A 20,241-nucleotide genomic window follows, 5' to 3' on the forward strand; every position below is an offset into this window, starting at 1 on the left:
TGACAAAATCCAGCTTCCCTCTCAGAGGAAGTGTCCTAGTCCGGCCATCGCCTCTACCCCACCCGTCCCTCCTCACTTGCAGGTCAGCTCCTTTATGGCCTTGACAACCCACAGGTAGAGGGGAAGTCCTAACTGCCGTTCCCACAGCAGCTGCTCATACAGAGAGGCCCCGTAGACTTGTTGGGAAGAATGAATCTCTGGAGTTCGACAGGAGAAGCCCCGGACTAAAACGGCACCACGGAAGCAGGATGCTAACACTGGTCCTGTTGTCCCTCCACCCACAGATTGAAGGAGGTGAACATCCCGGAGCTGGAGAAAATAGAAAAAAAAGAAAAAGCAGAGATGAAGCCCCCAATAGAATGGACAGGCAGAGTTCACTAGTTTCTCTTTTCTGGATTCGTGAAAAAATATAATTTCTCCTGCATAGGTTCTGGCCTCCAGGCCTTGATTTCCCCCATCACCTCCTGTGGTTAAGTCTTCATCTTCCATGAGTTCCACTCTGTCTCTGTGGGCCAGGAGATGTTCTGGCCTCATGTTCACTTCCCAGTGTCCCAGAACCTCCTCCTTCATATCAGCTCACTTCTGGATTGTTTGTTGTATTTTTTGGGCCATATCTGGCTGTGTCTAGGGATTACTCATAGTTTAAGTATTCAGGCAAAACTCCTAGTGGTGCTCAGAGGATCGTATGTAGTGCAAGGGAACTGAACCTGGGTCAATTGCATGTAAGGAAAGTGTCCGACTTGTTGTACCAAACAAAAATTGGGGCCGGAGTGATGGTACAGTGGAAGGGCATTTGCCTTGCATATGGCCAACCTTCGTTCGATCCCCAGCATCCCATATGTACCCTGTGCACTGCCAGAAGTAATTACTGAGTGCATAGCCAGGAGCGAACATTGAGCACAGCCAGGTGTAACTCAAAAAGGAAAAAAAAAGTTATCATTCTTATTCTTAATTAAGAACAATTCTTCTTAACAAAAAGCATGTTTTTAAAACAAAACAAAACAAAACAAAACACATGTTCTTAATAAAACCCACTGCTCTTGACAAAAAGCATGTGGTAGGGTTAGAGTACGGCATTTGTATTGCATAGATTCAACCAGGGTTCAATCCCTGGCATCCCATATGGTTTCCTGACCACTGCCAGGAGTAATTCCTGAGTGCAAAACCAGGAGTAACCCGAGTATCGCCAAGTATGACCCCCACCCCCCAAAATTAAAAATCTAATAAAAAGCATATGGTCCAGTAGTAGAGTGCCTACTTTCTACCTTTGAGACTGGGTTCAATCCCCAGTACTACATGAAAGCAAGTCATCTTTACCCTTCAACACTACTTGTTATATTGTTACTGCTGAGTTCCCCACCCTGCCTCGAAAACAAGAACAGTAGATAAAAGAGGCTAGGAATATTCTCTGCTGCCTTTATCACAACTGTGATGTGTACTCTCTCTCTCGCCTCTCCATTTTTCCTTTCTTTTTCTTTGGGGGGGGGAGTAGAGAGGCAGGGGTTACTCCTGGAGTCACTCTTAGCAGTACTCAGAGGACCATATGGTATGCCAGGAATCAAACCCGGGTCAGCTACGTGCAAGGTGCAAGTCCTACCTGCTATACTATTTATCTGGCCCCTCTCCCTCCATTTTTCCTTTCCTTTCCTTTTTTTTTTTGCTTTTTGGGTCACACCCAGCGATGCTCGGGGAACCATATGGGATGCTGGGAATCAAACCCGGTTGGCTACATGCAAGGCAAACACCTTACCTGCTGTGCTATTGCTCCAGCCCCTCCATTTTTCGAAATAAAACTATTTTACTTCAGCTTTTTCAACTCTGAGGAAGCCCGTGTTCTCGCTTGTGCATGTATCTCTTTCTTTCCCTTTAGTTCTCAAATAAACATGCAAAATATAAAATTAAAACATGAGGCTGGTATGATAGTACAGTAGGTAGAGCTTTTGTCTTGTATGCAGCAGACAGGGATTTAATCCCTCTGAGCAGAGCCAGGAGGAAGCCCTGAGCTCCACTGGGCGTGGCCCCAATACAACAAACACTTATCACACACATATACACAATACACACAGAAACACACCATGAGAGGCTACTGAGTGGGCTTTTTGGGGGGTTGGAGGTTACCCTTGGTGATGATCAGTGCTAACTCCTGGCTGTGTTCAGGGATCATCACTCCTGGAGGGGCTTCAAGGGTTATATGTGATTGAACTCAGGTCAGCCAGGTGCTAAGCAAGTGCCCTACCCGCTGTACTGTCATTCTGACCATAAGAGGGCTTCTTTTCGTCACCAACCCTGACACCTTACATACCTCCAGAGAAACTCCTGGTCGCAATACCCGCCTGAGGTCATGGACCTGCTGATAGGCAAGGCAGAACCTCAGCTGCCCGTCCAGTTCATAGAGGCCAGCGGCTCCATTCAGCACATCAGTGACCACTCCCTGCAAAGAGGCCAGAAGTCCTGTTGATCTCCATCTCCTTGCTCTTTGGAGACCCACTGCCCATTGAGTCCTCAGATCTTTCCCTCCCACTCACCGTATATCCTAAGACTTTGGATTCCCTGACAAGATCTTCTTGCCCCTTCTGGTCTTGGGAGGTGTTGAACACAGGAAGGGACTTGGAATCAGTCTCCAAGGGGAGTTCATTCAGCTCTAGGTCTGGCTTGCACACATACTCCGGTTTAAAAGGCAAAAGATGAGAAGAGGGACTGGTCACCCAAATATAGTGAGGGAGATCACGAATCCTGGATAATCGCAGCTCTGTCAGGATATAGGCCCTACCAGGCCAAAGAGCTCGGTGCCACACCAGGTGGGCAGGGATCTGGTTTTTGTAGAAGAAGACAACACAGTACATGAGAAACTCCCCAAGATGCTCCCCTTCTGCCAAAAGTCCCTTGCCATCTTGATTAGACATCAAAGACTGCTCTGCATGAGTCTTGCCTTTCCTCTTCATGTTTCCTGTTCACAAATAAAATCTATTTTTTTGAAAAAGAGGAGTGTTCCTGAATGGGTCTCGTGGACCTAGGGCACTCCTGGGCCTGTTGGTTCAGTGCTAGAGGACAAGGGTTAGGGTTAGGGTTAGGGCTAGCACCCAAAGGTGCTCAGTGGTAATGTGGTACAAGGGACCAAACATAAGGCCTCTTACATACTCTTTCACTTGAGCTAATGCTCCCAGCCCCTGTTCATAGGCCAGTATGTAACTCAGTAGTAGAGCATTTCCTTTAAGGTTTGAAGTCCTGGGTTTAACTGCTGGCACTGCCAAAACAAAATCAAAACCAAAAACAAACAAAAAAACAGATCATAAACAGAGCCCAAGGGTATAGTTCAGAGGTAAAGAGGCTGTCTTGTAGGCATGAGATCACAAGTTGACATCTAGCAGTACCCTACTTTGTATAATGTAATTTGCCCCCTCCCTGCAAAAGTGTACAACCTATGATTCGTGATGTGTGGTTGTGTAACTACCCTACCCGCAAGACACTAAAACAACAATAAAGTCTTTTTTTTTTCTTTTTGGGTCACACCCGGCAATGCACAGGGGTTCCTCCTGGCTCTGCGCTCAGGAATTACCCCTGGCGGTGCTCAGGGGACCATATGGGATGCTGGAATCGAACCCGGGTTGGCCACGTGCAAGGCAAACGCCCTACCCGCTGTGCTATTGCTTCAGCCCCACAACAATAAAGTCTTGATTTTGCTTTTGGGACCATATCCAGCAGTCCAGGACAGGTCGTGCTGCAGTTTGTAGGCACCAAGGAATTCATGTGGGCAACTCATCCCCCATTCCTTGGGAGAATTAATGAAAAAATACTGCTGTTCACTTTCCCGTTTATAAAGGCAGTAAATGTTGCCAGGTTTTTTTCACTATATTACAAGAGGCGTGGTGCAAGTCAGCATCTCGCTGAGCATCTTCCAATACCCTCTTTGCTTGTTCTTGCAAATGCTGGATCTGCTCACCGATGACGGTCAGCTTGTTGGCAGCATTTGCTTGGATGAACTCATCAGTCTTCTGCACCTGCTCGGCGAGCGCCATGAGGTCTAAGGGATCCCCGGCCCAGTGGATGTGGCAGGGGCTCACCAGGGCCAGGCTGCTGGAGGTCAGTGTGAACTCCACCAGGGCACCTCCCCTCCCCATGACTCATTTCTCTGGTGCCTACAAAAAATGTGTTCAGGGGGCTAGAGAGATAGTACAGTGGGTTAGGTATATGCCTTTCATGCTGAGAATAGGGTCAAGAGTAACTCATAGTAAAGCATAGCTGGGTGTGGCTGAAAGTGGGAAAAAAAAAGAAAGAAAAAAGATAAAGAACAAGAGACTCAGCTTGTCTATCATAGGATACATTCACTAGGGTCACCCAGAGCAGCATTTCTCAACCCTTTTCCAACCATGGTTACCTTCTGACTTTGTTTCTCCACCTCAATAAAACTATTTTACTTTACACAGTGCCAGGGGTTGAATCTAGGGTCACACACATGTAAGGCACATGTGTGGTTGTGAGTTTACCACAAAATTATATTCCCAGACCCATCTTTCCTACTAATAACTCTTTTTATCTATGTGAAGTGAAATAATTTTATTGAGGGCAGGTGCTAATTCTTTTTCTTTGGAGTGGGAGCACACCTGGCAGTGCTCCCGGGATCATATGCCCATATCAGTGACAGTCCAGGACCTGGGGGTCAACAAACACAAGGTTAGCGACTTAACTCCCGTACTATCCCTCTCTTTGGCTGGGGATTGTGGGGGAAGAGAGAAAAAGAAGAGAAAGAATTTTTGCCAAGAATAAGAAAATTAGGGGGTATGGTGCCACCAGCAGGTCAATCTGTACCTGTGAGGCGAGTGCATCAGCAGCCTGATGGCACTGTCAGACTTTCAGATACCCCAAAATTGCTGTTGTGCCTTTGGCCAGACCACAAAAACTTGGGGCAAAGTTTACCAAGAAAGTAAATGGCCAAAAGTTAGGTATATGGGAGACACACCCACAAAACACCTTCGGCTCAGCTATATAATTGGAGGCATGGCCTCTCTGGTTCCTGATCGAACTGCTTAATGGCCATGATCCCAGAGACTCAGAAACGAATCTCGGAACCCAAAGGCTCTTGGCAGAAATGCATCCTGTTCCTGCAGTAGGTTACTGGCACTGAGCCACTCCAGGTGGGAATAGGTTTCGTGCCTTGGCCTGTTCCCACTGGCGGCCCAGTGACCACCATCCTCCAGAGGCCACTGGACAGTCAGGTTTGGGCCTGCAGTGATGACACACGTGGGGCCTCACCAGATGGGGGTGGAACCAGCCCTTTCCTCCCCATCCCAACGAGACCCCGAGTCGCCGCCTACAAACGGCCTGTCTGGCTCAAGATCAAGCTGATTAATGGCCATGATCCCAGAGACCCAGAAACAAATCTCGAACCCAGTGGCTTTTGGCAGAAATGCATCCAGACTGCATACAAGGTGGCAGCTGCCTCAAAGCTTATTGGAAAGCCAGGTATGAGCCGGTGGTGATGGGGCAACTGCAGTCTCAGTGTTCAGGGGAAGAGGGGTGGTACCGGCTCGTACTTCACGCCGTACCGAAGTCACGAGTTGTCCCCCACGAGTGGCTCTCTGGCATAGCCATGGCTCCAGAGGCAAAAGGACTTAATCCAGAGCCCGGCAGCTTGTGGCAGAAAAGTGAATGGACCATGCATTAAACTACGGCGCGATGCCTCCCTGGGAGGGAAAGGGTGTTGCTCCCTTCCGCCTTTTTCCACCCAGGCAGCAAGGTGGCTGCCGCTTCAGAGCTTATAGGAAAGCCAGGTGTGAGCCGGCGGTGACAGGGCTCATCCTTCACACCCTACCGAGGTCACAAGTTGCCCCCCACGAGCAGCTCTCCGGCACAGCCATAACACCAGATGCACAGAAACCAATCTCGTAATTATCTGGCTCTTTGTAGAAATCCAAAATCGCACAGCTGCTATTGCGGCTGCGCAACATTATATGATTCTTATAACCACCTATAGAAAAAAAAGTATTTCACAATGCCTTTATAGCAACTCTGATTGTTGGGGGGGAAATTCTAAACAATAATGGTGCATCTTTTGTCGAAATAATGAATGTACTCAATGTAGAGAAGAGTTAAGTAGAAATCATCTGCCTCACAGGCATTGGTAGGGGTGGGAGGGGGGAATACTAGGGTTCTTGGTGGTGAAAAATGAGTACTGGTGAAGGGAAAGGTGTTTGATCATTGTATGACCGAGACTTAAACCTGAAAGCTTTGTAACTTTTCCCACAGTGATACAATAAATAAATATAAGAAAAATAAATAAATAAAATTATGAAAAAATTGGAACGATGAAAAAAAAAAGAATAAAAAAATTTATACCCTAAAGAAGGGCACAGGCAACATTAGAGTGGTGTCCAAGAAAGAAAAATGAGGAGAAATTATGCACCCCAAGCTGGGATGCAGGCAATTCCAGAATGCATTGTACTTTGTCAAGAGGTCTCCTATCTTTTCTCTCTCTACATCCCTAAATGACTATTCCCTACCTGTACGATGACGGAGACATGGCTGCCAACTGGGGATGATCCAAGAGTCAGAACAAAGTAAGTTTTACTTCGACTTTTCACAAGTGCACTCAATCGAACCAGTGTCCCAGCCAAGTTCTGCACATCTTTAAGCTTGCTTCTACTGAGGAAAGGAAACAATCTTTCTTTTCTTGGTTTTTTGCTTTTTGGGTCACACCCAGTTATACTCAGGGTTTACTTCTGGCTCTGCACTCAGGAATTATTCCTGGAAGTGCTTGGGAGACTATATGGGATGCTGAGGATCAAACCCGGTTTGACTGCATGCACAGCAAACACCCTACCTGCTGTGCTATTGCTCTGGCCCCAAAAATCTTTATTTTCTTTCCTCTACAAATGCCTTCCCTTTCCACCATAAAGAATAATCTAGTAATGGTTTAACACTTTTATAACCCAAAGCTGTTATTCTTAGAAACCTCCTTCAAATTCTACTTGTCCTGGGGCCAGAGCGATAGTACAGTGGGGGGAGAGTCGTGGCCGATCTGGGTTTGATACCCAACATCCCATATGGTCCCCAAGCACAACCAGGAGTAATTCCTGAGTGCAAAGACAGGAGTAAAAAGAGCATCCAAAAAAAGTAAAAACAAAAACAAAAACAAAAAACAACCACGAAACCCCAAACTCTACTGCTGCTCTGCACAGGGACCCGTAAATCTGTGGCTTTTGCATGCAAAGTGTATCTCCCTAATCCCAAAACTCCTATTTTAATATTTATTCCCATGTCTTGATATATTTCATCTACATTATTTTCAGTACCTTTCTTTCCTTCCATTGACTCATCCATATATTTCCCAGTTTCCCAGTGTTGATTCTGCCCTGGAGAAAAGAATTACCTGTGCTGGAGTAAGTGGGTTGCAGTCTCTGGGTAGAGAACAGGGTGAGGACTAAGAGTGCTTGGATTGACGGGCAAGGGAAACACTGGCACAGGGTCACTCCAGAGCTCCAAGTGCCCTTCCCCAGAGAAATTCCACTTGGCAGGAGGCAGGTAACTCCAACTGGGAAATAGAAAGAGATGACCCAACCAAGAAAGATCCAGATCTATGACCTTGAAAAGAACGAGAGGAAGAATTAAATCAGGATTCTAGCATCCTGTCAATCTCCCTCTACCCCCTTTCCCTCTTCCCTCAGAGACTTAGTTGTCTTGCTTCACAGATGCCACCTTGTTGGGGGGCAGGGAGGGCGGGGGGTACACCCAGTGATGCTCAGAGATTACTCCTGGCAGTGCTCAGCAGACTATGTGGGATGCCAGAGATTGAACCCGAATTGGCCTGTGCAAGGGAGACGCTGTACTCTGGCTCCTTTTGTTTTGCTCGTTGTACTTGGACCATACCAAGAGCAGCTTTTGGGGCTATTTCTTTTTTTGTTTGTTTATGAGCCACACCCCGCAGCTCTTAGGGGTTATTCCTGGTTCTACACTAAAGAATTACTCCTGGCAGCTCTCAGGGAGCCATACAAGATGCTGGGGATTGAACCTGGGTAGGTCACATGCAAGGCAAGCACCCTACTTGCTGTACTATCTCTCCAGCCCTCAGGAGCCCCTGACTCCTGAGGTGCCAGGGATTCTAATCAGGGTTAGTGGGATGCAAGGCAAGCTCTTTAACCTCTGTACTAACTCTTGAAACTTTCAGATACCATTCTTATCAGGACCTAAAGCATCAGACCTCCTCATTCCTACTTACCTCACAGCCAAGGGAACCGGTGTTATCTTTCACATAGAGGCTCCCATTCCTGCACTCGTCTTCCAAGTCTCCTAAGAGATCTGTTAAGGTTCCTAAGAGCAACAGTCGTTCCCGGGGCAGAGGGTTCCCATTTGGTACAGACTGATGGGCCCAAGTGTGGTATGCATTACTGCTCCAGGACAGATGACTGCAGCATGGAAGACGCTGGTAGGTCTTTAGGTCCTGAACTGAGACAAACCTGCACAGTGAAAGGGACAGAAGTCCTGTAAAGCTGCTTCCAAATCTAGGAAGTTTCCCTCTACCTAGAAAAAAATCACCCAAGATTCCAAGGAAAGTCAATGAAGGAAACACACTAGGAGAGAAGTTAACATTTCTTTTACTTTTCAATCTGAAGGGGAAGTATCTTAAGAAAATGACAGTGGGAGCCAGAGGCTTGGCAGACTCACTTCAGGTACCACACTACTAGCACTGTTTTCCCGTTGTTCATCGATTTGCTCGAGTGGGCACCAGTAACGTCTCACAACAAATTGTGAGACTTCTTGTTATTGTGTTTGGCAAATGGAATACGTCACGAGTAGCTTGCGAGGCTTTGCCGTGCGGGCAAGATACTCTCAGTAGCGTGCCGGCCTCTCCGAGAGGGGTGGAGGAACTGAACCGGGGTTGGCCCAGGTCGGCTGCGTGCAAGGCCCTACCCACTGTGCTACCGCTCCAGCCCACCACACTACTGGTGGCCCAAAATCAAAAAAAAGAAAACAATGATGCTGGGTCCTTGAATAAGACTGTGCCACAAGGAGGAACCAGAAAAATGAATGAGGATCTGAGTATAGGGACATTTCACAGTTACTACTAACAGCTCACTCAACAGCATCTCTACTCTGAGCTCCACAAAGAGCTCCTATAGGGCCACTTGCCTATCTCTGCCTAATAGCTTAACTGCACGAACCTGGTCAGCTTTCCGTCATAGTTTAGGACAAAGCTTCTCAGCCAGGGGCCCAGGATGCAACAAGGAGACCACACATGAAAACTGTATACAGGGTGGGGTCATGGCATGAGACTAGGTGTTTAACCAGTGGGACAGGCAGGGAGGGAGAGGGCATAGGAAGGAAAGTAGGTGTAAGGGAGCCACAGGAAGAAAAAGGTAAAACAACAACAACAAAAAAACCCAAGAAACACTGGTCTGTTGGAATCTAGAGAGATATAGTACAGGGGCTAAGGCACTTGCCTTGCATGCCACTGACCCTGGTTCGATCCTTGACACTGAATATGGTCCTCCAAGCATCACCAGGAGTTATTCCTCAATATAGAGCCAGCAGTAAGCATTGAGAACCACTGGATGTGGGGAAAATAAAAGAAGGGGCCAGAGCAGTAGTACAGTGTATAGGGTGCTTGCCCTGCATGCAGCTGACCCTCTCATCCTCACATCCCATGTGGTTCTCTGAGCACTACCAGCACTCAGCATGCTCAATAACCTGAGCATAGCTGAGTGTGGTCCAAACAAAAACAAACAAACAAAAAAATGAGAAAAACACTGATCTTAAATAGTCAGTACTAAAAACACTGATCTTAAACAGTCAGTACTAGAGACTGACTGGAACTGAACTGGGAATTGTTATCAAAGAGTTTCCAAATTGTGAGATGGGATCAGCTGTTCTTGCAACACTGCTGTTACTATGACTTGTGAGGAGTATTGGATAAAGTGAGAAATAAGTTAAATTATCAAGGTTGTTATAAATTCGTATCTTTGTAATATCATTCATACTTACATTCCCATGATTTGGGAAGGGGGATTTGGACCATACCCAGTAGTGCCTAGGGCCGCCCCGTCCTGTCACATCACATACAAGGAAAGTCCCTTAACTCTTTCCCTGTCCCCTTCTCCCCATTTTCTTCATTTGGAGGGGGCCAGGGGGCCTCACTGGCAGTGCTCAGGGTTTACCCTAGTGGTGCTTGGGGGAACCATATGCAATGTAGGTGATGGAACCAAATTGGCTATGTACAAGGCAAGTGCTCTATCCACTGTACGATCTCTCTGATCATCTCATGATTTTCTAAATGAAAAAAAAAAAGTTTACCAAACATCACAACTTGCAAAACTATGGAGATGATACCTATAAAAATACTAAAGGTTGGGAGTACTAGTCTAGATGGCCCATTTTCCTGTTACATTTATTTTATTCTTTTCAAAGTGACTTTGGAGGCATTATACTCAACAACCATGCTGTGTTCATTAGCACTCAATAACACTCTTCACCAAAGCTCCCACCAACACCTATCACTATCATTATCCTCCCGCTGTTCATCGATGAGAAAATAGGTTTAGGTATACAGTGGCATAGGTGGGAGCATGTCTGACTCAAAAGCTCACTCAAAACCGTAGGTGAAGCATGTCTCATTCAAAAGCTCAGGTTTCTCCTGTTTCTCTTCTTCTCTAAGGGCCCTGAAAAAAGCATCTGGAGAGAATTGCTTTTTTTTTTTTTGACTTTTTGTGGTCACACCCGGTGATGCACAGGGGTTACTATTGGCTCTGCACTCAGGAATTACTCCTGGCCGTGCTCAGGGGACCATATGGGATGCTGGGAATCGAACCTGGGTTGGCTGCGTGCAGGGCAAATGCCCTACCCGCTGTGCTATTGCTCCAGCCCCTGAGAATTGCTTTTTATCCTATACACCTTCAGGACTCCAAGACAGATTTGAGTCAGAAAACTGAAAATAACAAACTCACACCCTTCAAGTTTGTTATTGTTCATCAACTTCCAAGTACCTGACACAAAGCAGGTATTCAGTTAAGGAAATGGGAAGAAAAAAAAAAGAATAAGATATTTATATCAAATAATTTTCATTTTATCTTTATTCACTTTTTTTTTTTTTTTGGCTTTTTGGGTCACACCTGATGATGCTCAGTGGCTACTCCTGGCTCTGCACTCAGGAATCACTCCTGGCATTGATTGGGAGACCATATGGGATGCCAGGGATCAAACCTGGGTCAGCCATGTGTAAGCCAAGTGCCTTCCCTGCTGTACTATCACTCTGGCCCTTATTCACTGCTTTTTTTTTTTTTTTTTTGCTTTTTGGATCACACCCAATGATGCTCAGAGGTCACTCCTGGCTCTGTACTCAGGAAATACTCCTGGTGGTGCTCAGGGGACCTTGTGGGATGATGGGGATCGAACCCAGGTCAGCTTCGTGCAAGGCAAATGCCCTACCCGCTGTGCTATCGCTCCAGCCCCTCACTGCTCTTTAAAGAAATCTTTTTTTCTTTATTTTTCAGAGCTGAAGATCAAACCTAGCACCTCCACATACAAAGCAGATGGTTCGCCACTGGGATATATCCCTAGCCCTAAATAGGGGACCACATGAAATGCTGGTGATCAAACTGGAAAGCACCCGAACATCTGTAGTATTACTACAGACCTATTTTACATCTATTTTAAAGAATAAGGTTCCAGGGTCAGAGCAATAGCACTGCAGGTAGTTTATCAAGCCGGGTTCATTCCCTGGCACTCCATATGGTCCTCCAAGCTCTGTCAGAGGTGATCCCAAGTGTAGAGCTAGGAGTAAGCCCGGAGCACCACTGGGTGTGGCACTAAAACCAAATAAATAAATAAATAATAAACAAACAAGAGGTTCTAAGTTTCTTAAAACTTGCTTTTTAAGTTTTTAAAAATTATTCTTAAAAATTGTGCTTTTAAATTTATTCCAAATTTTGAGAGATTTAGTTTTTGATGTTGTTGTTTTGGGCCACATCCAGTTGTACTCAGGAGTTACTCCTGGCTTTGCACTCAGAGATCACTCCTGGGAGTGCTCAGGGGACCATATGGGATGATGAATGCCAGGGACTGAACTTGACTGGCCACGTAGGAGGCAAATGCCATAGCCACTGTACTATTGTTCTGGTCCTAAATTTTAAGAGATTTGAATCTACCTTTTTTTAATTAAACTGATGTCCGGCAGGCACATAAACAACTCCCCTGCAGGAGACTTTAATGCTACTGCAATAGAGGCCTCATAGAAATCACAGTTCCTTTGAAAATTCTTGAGTTAAAAGGTTTTTTCTCAAGGCTTTTTACACATCAGCAGTTTAGTTTTCAAAGGGATCACATAAAATGCTTAAATAAAAAATGTCTTTAATCTTAAGCATTAAGGACATGCACAAGAATTGTAGGAAAAGAGGGCTGGATAGTACAGTAGGTAAAGTGCTTGCCTTGCATGTACTCTGACTTGATCCCTGGCATTCCATATGGTCCCCGAGCACTGCCAGGAGAAATTCCTGAGTGCAGAGCCAGGTGTGTGACTCCCCTACCCCATCCTCAAAAAAAAAAAAAATCCATATATATATATATATGAAAAGAAAGGTAGAAGAGTCCTGTGGAGTAAAATTAGAAGGTACACAAAAGCAAAAGAAAGGGTTGGAGCGATAGCAAGCGGGTAGGGTGTTTGCCTTACACGCGACCAACCCGAGTTTGATTCCCAGTGTCCCATATGGTCCCCCAAGCACTGCCAGGAGTAATTCCTGAGTGAAGAGCAAGGAGTAACCCCTGTGCATCGCCAAGTGTGACCCCCCAAAAAAAAATCCTCAGCAAAAGTGCCCTCAGAAGCTACTTTGAAATTAAAATATCGTTTAATACCTTTCAAATAGCAAAAACAAAATATAATTTTTGTTATGAAGGTAAATAGACTTGTAAGACTGCCAGGATACAGATGTATGTTACTATGATGTCAACTGGTACAACTCCAATGAAGAGCAGTATAAAAATAGGGAGGAGCTGGAGAAATAGCACTGCACATGGGGTACTTGCCTTGTATGAAGTTGACCCAAGTTCAACCCCTAGCACCTTATATGGTCCAGAGTGATCCCTGAGCACACACAAGGTTAGAAGTAGACCCTGAGCACTACCAGGTATGGCTCAAAAATAAATAAAAAGAGAACCTTGGGGTCAGAGTGAGGGATCTTGCATGCAGCTGACCAGGCTTCAACCTCAGGCACATCATATAGTGGAATCAATTCACTAGGAGTGATTCCTGAGTGCAGAGCCAGGAGTAGGACCTGAGCACAGCTGGATTTGGCCCAAAGCCCAAAAATAAAGCCCCAATCATATCATATGTATATTCACGTAACAGATTATAATAGAACAGTTAAAATAAATGAGTCAGAACTATTAATACTGTCTCAGAAACATTTTTTTTAAATAAGGAAATTTTATTAAAAGGGTGAGAAAATAACACATGCTCAAGAGAGAATGTAGACAAGAAAGAGGCTAGATTGAGAAGGGAGCCTATTAACCTATTATACCTATTAACCACACAAAAACAATTAGCCGATGCAAGGCCAGGAGAAAAAACAGTCAAGGGGGCAGGACAGATAGCACAGCATGCCTGCCTTGCAGGTTCAATCCCAGCAACCCATATGATCCCCTGAGCCCCAGAATGATTTCTGAGTGCAGAACCAGAAGTAATTCCTGAGCATCACCGGGTGTAGCAAACAACAACAACAAACAGCCAAGGAACTATAAAATATGGTATATTTATATAATGTATAAGGGGGAGAGGCCATGTGCAGTGATACTTCTATGATGATGAAGCCTTCTTATTGCAGTTTTTTTCAGATCCTATAGAAATGAGCCTCTTGATGTCCCTAGAGAAGATTGCCAAATATGTCTCTCAAAATTACCGTAGAATCCTCCCCCCCTTTTTTTGGTGGTGGGGAGACAGATATCCAGCAGTGCTCAGGAGTAAATCCTAGCTCTGCATTCAATCTTTTTGCTGTTGCTTGTGTTTGTGTTTTGAGCCACATCTGTCAGTACTCAGAGATCACTCCTGGCAGGTTGGGAGGGTGGGGGTGGGGGGGAAATGGGATGCCAGGGATCAAACACAGGTCACTTGCGTGCAAAGCAAATTGCAAATGCCCTACCTACTGTACTATCACTCCGCCTGCCGGCTCTGCATTCAGGAACCACTCTTAGCAGTTTTCAGGGGACCACATGGGGTATAGGGGATTGAATGGGAGTTAGCTAGATGCAAGGCAAGCACAGTTCCCTGTGCTAACTCTACAACCCATAGAACCCTTTTTGTGGTACTCATTAATTGCCTAGAACAGTTTAGGGAATGGTAAAATTAGTAAAATGGGAGTGGTTTTCTTGGGGGGGGAGGGGGGAAGAACACTTTCAGGAGACCTTGAATTCAATTAAGTGCTCTTTCTTATTTAGTGATCACAGATCACAGATCATCCTGTTATTCGTCAATTGCCTCGAGCAGGTCCCAGTAACGTCTCCTTCATCCTAGCCCTGAGATTATATTCAAGGCTCTTTAGGAGAATGAGACCCATCATTGTTACTGGTATTTGGCATATTGGGTATGCCACGGGGAGTTTGCCAGATCTGCCGTGTGGGCAGGCTACATTCGGTAGCCTGCCCGTTTGTCAAAGTAGGAATGAGATGTCATAATAAGATGTCGCGCGGCCGCGAATCCGAGTAGGCTTGGAGATCTCAGCCCCGGAACCCATGTGGCTTTGTCCCTCTGCCGGTACCTTTAGGTGTGCGGGGAGTGATCTCAGCATGGTGGTGGCTGGTCCTGGAGGTCTTCGGCTCTCGGGGCCCTGGTCAGGGTGGGGAGGAAAGCTCAACCCGCTCCCCTCCAAGGGGCCCCGGCGAGAAATAGCCAGGCGCGGGGGCAGGAGACTGCACTATTCTCCCTCCGGGAGCTGGTTTTTATAGTCTCTGAGTCTTGGCCGCTGATGGGATTACACGGCGCCAGGGGGCCTGTTGGTGGGTGTGACCCCCGCCTACTGGAATTTGGAGGATCTGGGTGAAGGATGCTCGACTCCAATCCGAGTAGGATTATTTAGTGAAGTAAAATAATTTTATTTCAAGAAATATGAGGGGCCAGAGTGATAGTACAGCAGGTAGAGCGATCGATCCCCAACACCATATATGGTCCCTCAAGCACCGCCAGGAGTAATTTCTGAGTGCAGAGCCAGGAGTCACCCCTGAGCATCACTGGGTGTGACCCAAAAAGCAAAAATTAAAAAAAAAAAAAAGAAATATGAGGAGAGGTTTGCTCTTCAAGTCTGTTTTCTCCTTTGAACATGTATCTCACTTGCTAGTTTATGTTTCTTTGCTTGCTTTTTCCACTCTAGAGAATGTTCTCTCTCGAACACTTCTCTCTCCTCTCATCTTTCTAAGTAAGTTTTATTCAATAAAAACTATTTTGATTCGGGGCCGGAGTGATAGCACAGCGGGTAGGGCGTTTGCCTTGCACGCGATCGACCTGGGTTCAATCCCCAGCATCCCATATGGTCCCCCAAGCATCGCCAGGAATAATTCCTGAATGCAGAGCCAGGAATAACCCCTGAGCATCTCTGGGTATGACCAAAAAGCAAAAAAAAAAAAAAAAAAAAAACCAAACAAACAAACAAACAAATAAACTATTTTGATTCACTAAGAAAAAAGAAAATAGATTTAAAAATAAATTAAAAGAAAAACAATGAGAATAAGAGAGCTCAAGAAAGATTCAAATGCTCTTAAATTCATCTGCACTTGGTGAAGCCTTCCCTCTCTTAGTTTTCTGATATACCAAATCAACGAAATATCTCAGTCTCTCCCTATTCTGAGTTTTTCCAAATTACCTATCTTCTCTTCTCCTTCTCTTTTCCTCTCCTTTTCTCTAAACTTGATCTAAATCATTTAAGAGAACTACAGAGGAGAGGAAAGGCAGCATGGTGAAGAATGGGAAGACCCCAGCCCCTGCCTCCTCCCCCACCCAAATAATCCCAACTGTAACTTCACCCCTCTTTACCTGTAGCTGAGGGGCAATGTCAAGCCCTGGCTCCTTCCCTGGGGCAACCAGAGAGTCTTCACACATTCTATTACTGACTGAGTCAATTGGACATTAGGTTCCTCACCGGCTGGGCACAGGGTCTTGTGGATGAATGCCTGGGCAGCCTCAAGCCAGACTTGCTCCTAGAGAAAGTGAATCTAGTTAAAATGTCTGCATGACCAGGGTCAGAGAGCTGGTACCACATGCTATATAGATTGAGATCGGATCCCCTGCAATGCATACAAGGGGGATCCTAGACTACAGAGCCAGAAGTAAACCTGCCAGAATTTCTGCAAAACAAAATAAAAACAAAACAAATAAACAAAAACCTTCATAAGAATCCCTCCTACTGAGGAAACAGGTGAAAGAATAAAGAAATAGAAAAAAAAAAAAAGTCAAGAAAGGCATGGGGCCAGAAATGTGGCTCTGTGGTAGAGGGCCTGCAGTACAGGCTTGAGGCTGTGAGTCACCTCCCATTATCAAATGGAATCTACAACAGGACAAATGTGTGTGTGCTATCTCTGACCCATCACAGCCAAGTGTGCAAACCCAGAAAACACAATGACAACAACCACAAAGGGAAGGGAAGAAAGAAAAAAAAATCAAAAGGAAATGAAGGGGGGAAAAACACAAAATTGAAGAAACCTTATGTCTCAGTCCAGCAATACAAATACTTTAGGCAGCTGGCCATCTAGCACTTGTCTTACAAGCCTTAAAGTGCTCAACTGGAATTAATACAGTATTTCTCTGTGAACCCTTCTCTGACTAGCCCAGGGAGAAAGCAGTACCTCCTGGAATTCTCACAGCGCACTGCCAATACTTCCAATATGAGCAATGATCACCAGGTTCAGTGGTCTCCCATTTTATGTATGTGTGTGCGGGGAAGGCGGGGTCTTATTCCAAAGCAGCAAATTGAAAATCTGGGTTGGAGAGACACTACAAATGTGTGAGTTTCAAGGAAAAAGTGTGGACACGTGGGATTCGAGTGTTTGATGGCTGAGAACTATTCCCCTGGCTGGCCGGCGGCAATGGACAGACCAAGGACCGGGGGAATGGAGAAAAAAGGGACGGGGCCCCAAGCTTGTTGGTATTCAGTTTATTTCTCTCTCCTCTCAAGGTAGTTCAATCCCTCCCTTACAGGACAACTGTAGTCGTAGTTTTCATAGTAGTCCCAGTCATCATAGTTCCATAATCTTAGTCCTCATTGTCATCATAGTCTTCGTCATTCCCATCATCCTAGTCTCCTCATAGCTCTCATACTCCCCTCTTTCCCCTTACAGCATAGTTATATAGAAATCATGAAGGGTGGGGGTACACATAGGTGGGGTTAAACATTTTCATAACAACAAACAGATGTAACCCACTCCTTCAGGGGAAGTTCTAGGAGATTAACTCAAAGACAAGATATCTGAGAGTTCAGCACCCTAGATTACTAGGAGATCCACACAAGGGCGGGATTCCATCTAGGGTATATTGCTTTCTCCTTTCCTCAGCTAGTGAACCATTTAAACAATCATGATAAACTTACTTCTTACTAATATTTCTAGTCATTTTGTATAAACACAGTGAGAGGTATATTAAGCTTAAAGGTTGGCTCTTCCTGGGGATATCTTGCTATATATCCCAGACCACAGTCCTCAGCCAGGCTAGTCTTTCCTAACCCCAGCAGGGTCCTCATTCAGATACTTCTTTTTGGGTCATGACAGAGTTTGTTCCATGACCGTGCTCTTAACTTATACTTATGGTGCTGGGACCCTCCTTTTGGGGGTGTTAGGAAGTAAAGGCAACTGAGAATTAAGTCAAGTAAATATGATGGATGCCCAGGAATAAACATTATTTGGAGTCAATTAACTCCCATGTTACAAAAGCATAGAATCAACTGTCTTCCTGTATCTATACAAAAAAGGCCATTGCTGGGCCGGAGTGGTAATACAGCAGATAGGGCATTTGCCTTGTACGTGGATGACCCAAGTTCAATCCCCAGCATCCCATATGGTCCCCCAAGTACTGCCAGGAGTAATTCCTGAGTGCAGAACAAGGAGTAACCCCTGAGCATCGCTGGGTGTAACCCCCCCCCCAAAAAAAAGGACAAAATGCAAGTGACATAAAGGAAAGAGAAAAGCAATATAGGATTATTAGTGCTTGATGGAATTAGGTGTTTCTCAGAAGCACTGTTGTAGGAGTAACTCAGTAAACCTAAACTCCCTGAGGGAGGAGCAAGGACAACCCAATGTTATCTAACATAGAGGTTAAGGTGTTTGCTTTGCCAATCCTTGTTCAATCCACTTCAATCTCCAGCACCAAATATGGTCCCCTAGCATCTTGCCCTAACCAAACTCTTCCTATCAAAAATGAAACAAAACAAAAGCCAAAATCACACTTGAAAATTCTTTTTAATTACTCATTAAAAATTGGACATACAGGGGGCGAGAGAGAGAGAGTACAGTGGATATGGTGTTTGCCTTGCATGCAGCTACCCAAGTTCAATCTTGGGCATCCACTTGGTACCCTGAGCACTACCAGAATTAATTCCTGAGTACAGAGCAGGTGTGGCCTGAAGCAAAAACAAAACAAAACAAAAAACAAACAAAAAAACACCTGGACAAAAGGGACCAGAGAGGATAAAGTATATAGGGGGTAAGGTGTTTGCTTTGCATGCAAATGACCCTGTTCAAATCCATATAGTCCCAAGCAATGCTAGGAGTAATACCTGAGAACAGAGGAGTAAGCACTGAGCAACACCAGAAATGCCCCCAAAACAAAACAAAAGAAAACAAAACAAAATGGACATAGTGTCACAGAGAGAAGGTTAAGCTGCTTGCCTTGCACACAGTCAATCCAAGTTCAATTTCCAGCACCATATATGGTCTCCCAAGCACTGCCAATAGTGATCTCTAAACACTGAGTTAGGAGTAAGGCTTGAAGGTAGCTGGGTGTGGCCCCCAAACAAAGTAACAACAAAAATTGGACATAATATTGTATAATAATGTATACATATAAATGTGTCTGAAAAGATCAGTAAATGACACAAAAAGGACATTGGTAAAATGTATTTCTTAAAAAAAAGGTAAAGGTCCTCCCTGTTGATCGTGGATTTGCTCGAGCGGGCCCAGTAACGTCTCCATTGGAGACTTTGTTGTTACTGTGTCTGGCATATCGAATACGTCACGGGGAGCTTGCCAGGCCCTGCCATGCGGGCGAGATACTCTCAGTAGCTTGCAGGGCTCTCCGAGAGGGGCGGAGGAATCGAACTCGGGTCGGCCATGTTGGCCGCTTGTAAGGCGAACGCCCTACCACTGTGCTATCGCTCCAGCGATAAAAAAAAAAAAACCCTAAAAAAATGTTTTTTTTTGGCCACAGCTGGAGGATCTGGGAGCTACTTCCAGAACTGAGATATGGTTGGAAATCTCTAATCCTAGGGACTGAGAACAGCTGGTCTACTCCCAAATGCTAGGTTGCTTTAACGCTTTGACAGAGTCCAATAGGTAGAGTTTTTAGAGGTAAGGCTTTATATCTTTTTTTTTTTTTAAGTTTTTGGGTCACACCCAGTGATGCTCAGGGGTTACTCCTGGCTCTGCACTCAGGAATTACTCTTGGTGGACAAGATGGGGTGCTGGGTATTGAACCTGAATGGGGCTTGTGCAAGCCTTCTCCGATTACTATCTCTCCAGCCCCTTGGCTTTTATCTTTCTTGATTCCCAAAATAATGTTAAACTGGTACAGTTCAATCCCTATTCCTCTAAAGAGCACTCTTACCCTTGGAGATGGGCCCTACCCATCGACACTTTCACCTTCACTCCACTTCAGCCAAAACATGCTCATATCAAAACTGGACCAGCTCCTCAGACAAAAATTGCACTACCAACCTACTCAAAAGTCCAAACTCTCATCTCATGCTTGTTTCCTCTCTGTCTTCTTTTCCAGCTCCAATTTTTCTGAGAAACTACCCACCACTTACTAAAATTAAAAAAAAAAAAAACACCGAATAAACTGTTTTGGGAGTGGTAATACTATTGCAGAATCACCGCCAAAGTTTTGTTTAAAATGCAAATTCAGGGGCCAGAGCCATAGCAGAGCTGGAGATCACTGGCCTTGCACAAAGTCTCCTGAGCCTCTTCCTGAGCACAGAGACAGGAGTAAACCCGAAGCACAGCCAGGTGTAGGACAATAACAAAAACAAAAGCAAATTCATGGATCTCCTCTATTGACTCAAAATC

General features: G+C 45.2%; 1 protein-coding gene across 2 annotated transcripts in view; it reads right to left on the reverse strand.

The window, feature by feature from the left end:
* Positions 1 to 20,241, reverse strand: part of CTC1 (CST telomere replication complex component 1) — a 31,704-nt gene that overhangs the window by 10,451 nt on the left and 1,012 nt on the right. The window contains exons 2-8 of one of the 2 annotated variants that reach the window (XM_056114972.1): positions 16,004 to 16,167; positions 8,213 to 8,450; positions 7,367 to 7,578; positions 6,498 to 6,636; positions 2,526 to 2,810; positions 2,303 to 2,431; positions 77 to 309 (exon numbers count right to left, since the gene is read on the reverse strand). In XM_056114972.1, coding sequence (XP_055970947.1) covers positions 77 to 309; positions 2,303 to 2,431; positions 2,526 to 2,810; positions 6,498 to 6,636; positions 7,367 to 7,578; positions 8,213 to 8,450; positions 16,004 to 16,167 — 1,400 coding nt within the window. Of the gene's footprint in view, positions 1 to 76; positions 310 to 2,302; positions 2,432 to 2,525; positions 2,811 to 6,497; positions 6,640 to 7,366; positions 7,579 to 8,212; positions 8,451 to 16,003; positions 16,168 to 20,241 lie in introns of both variants that reach the window. The other variant, XM_056114971.1, reaches the window with a different exon arrangement.

The sequence above is a fragment of the Sorex fumeus genome, unplaced genomic scaffold (genome assembly GCF_029834395.1).
Source record: "Sorex fumeus unplaced genomic scaffold, SorFum_2.1 ptg000028l, whole genome shotgun sequence".
Taxonomy (NCBI): Eukaryota; Metazoa; Chordata; class Mammalia; order Eulipotyphla; family Soricidae; genus Sorex; species Sorex fumeus.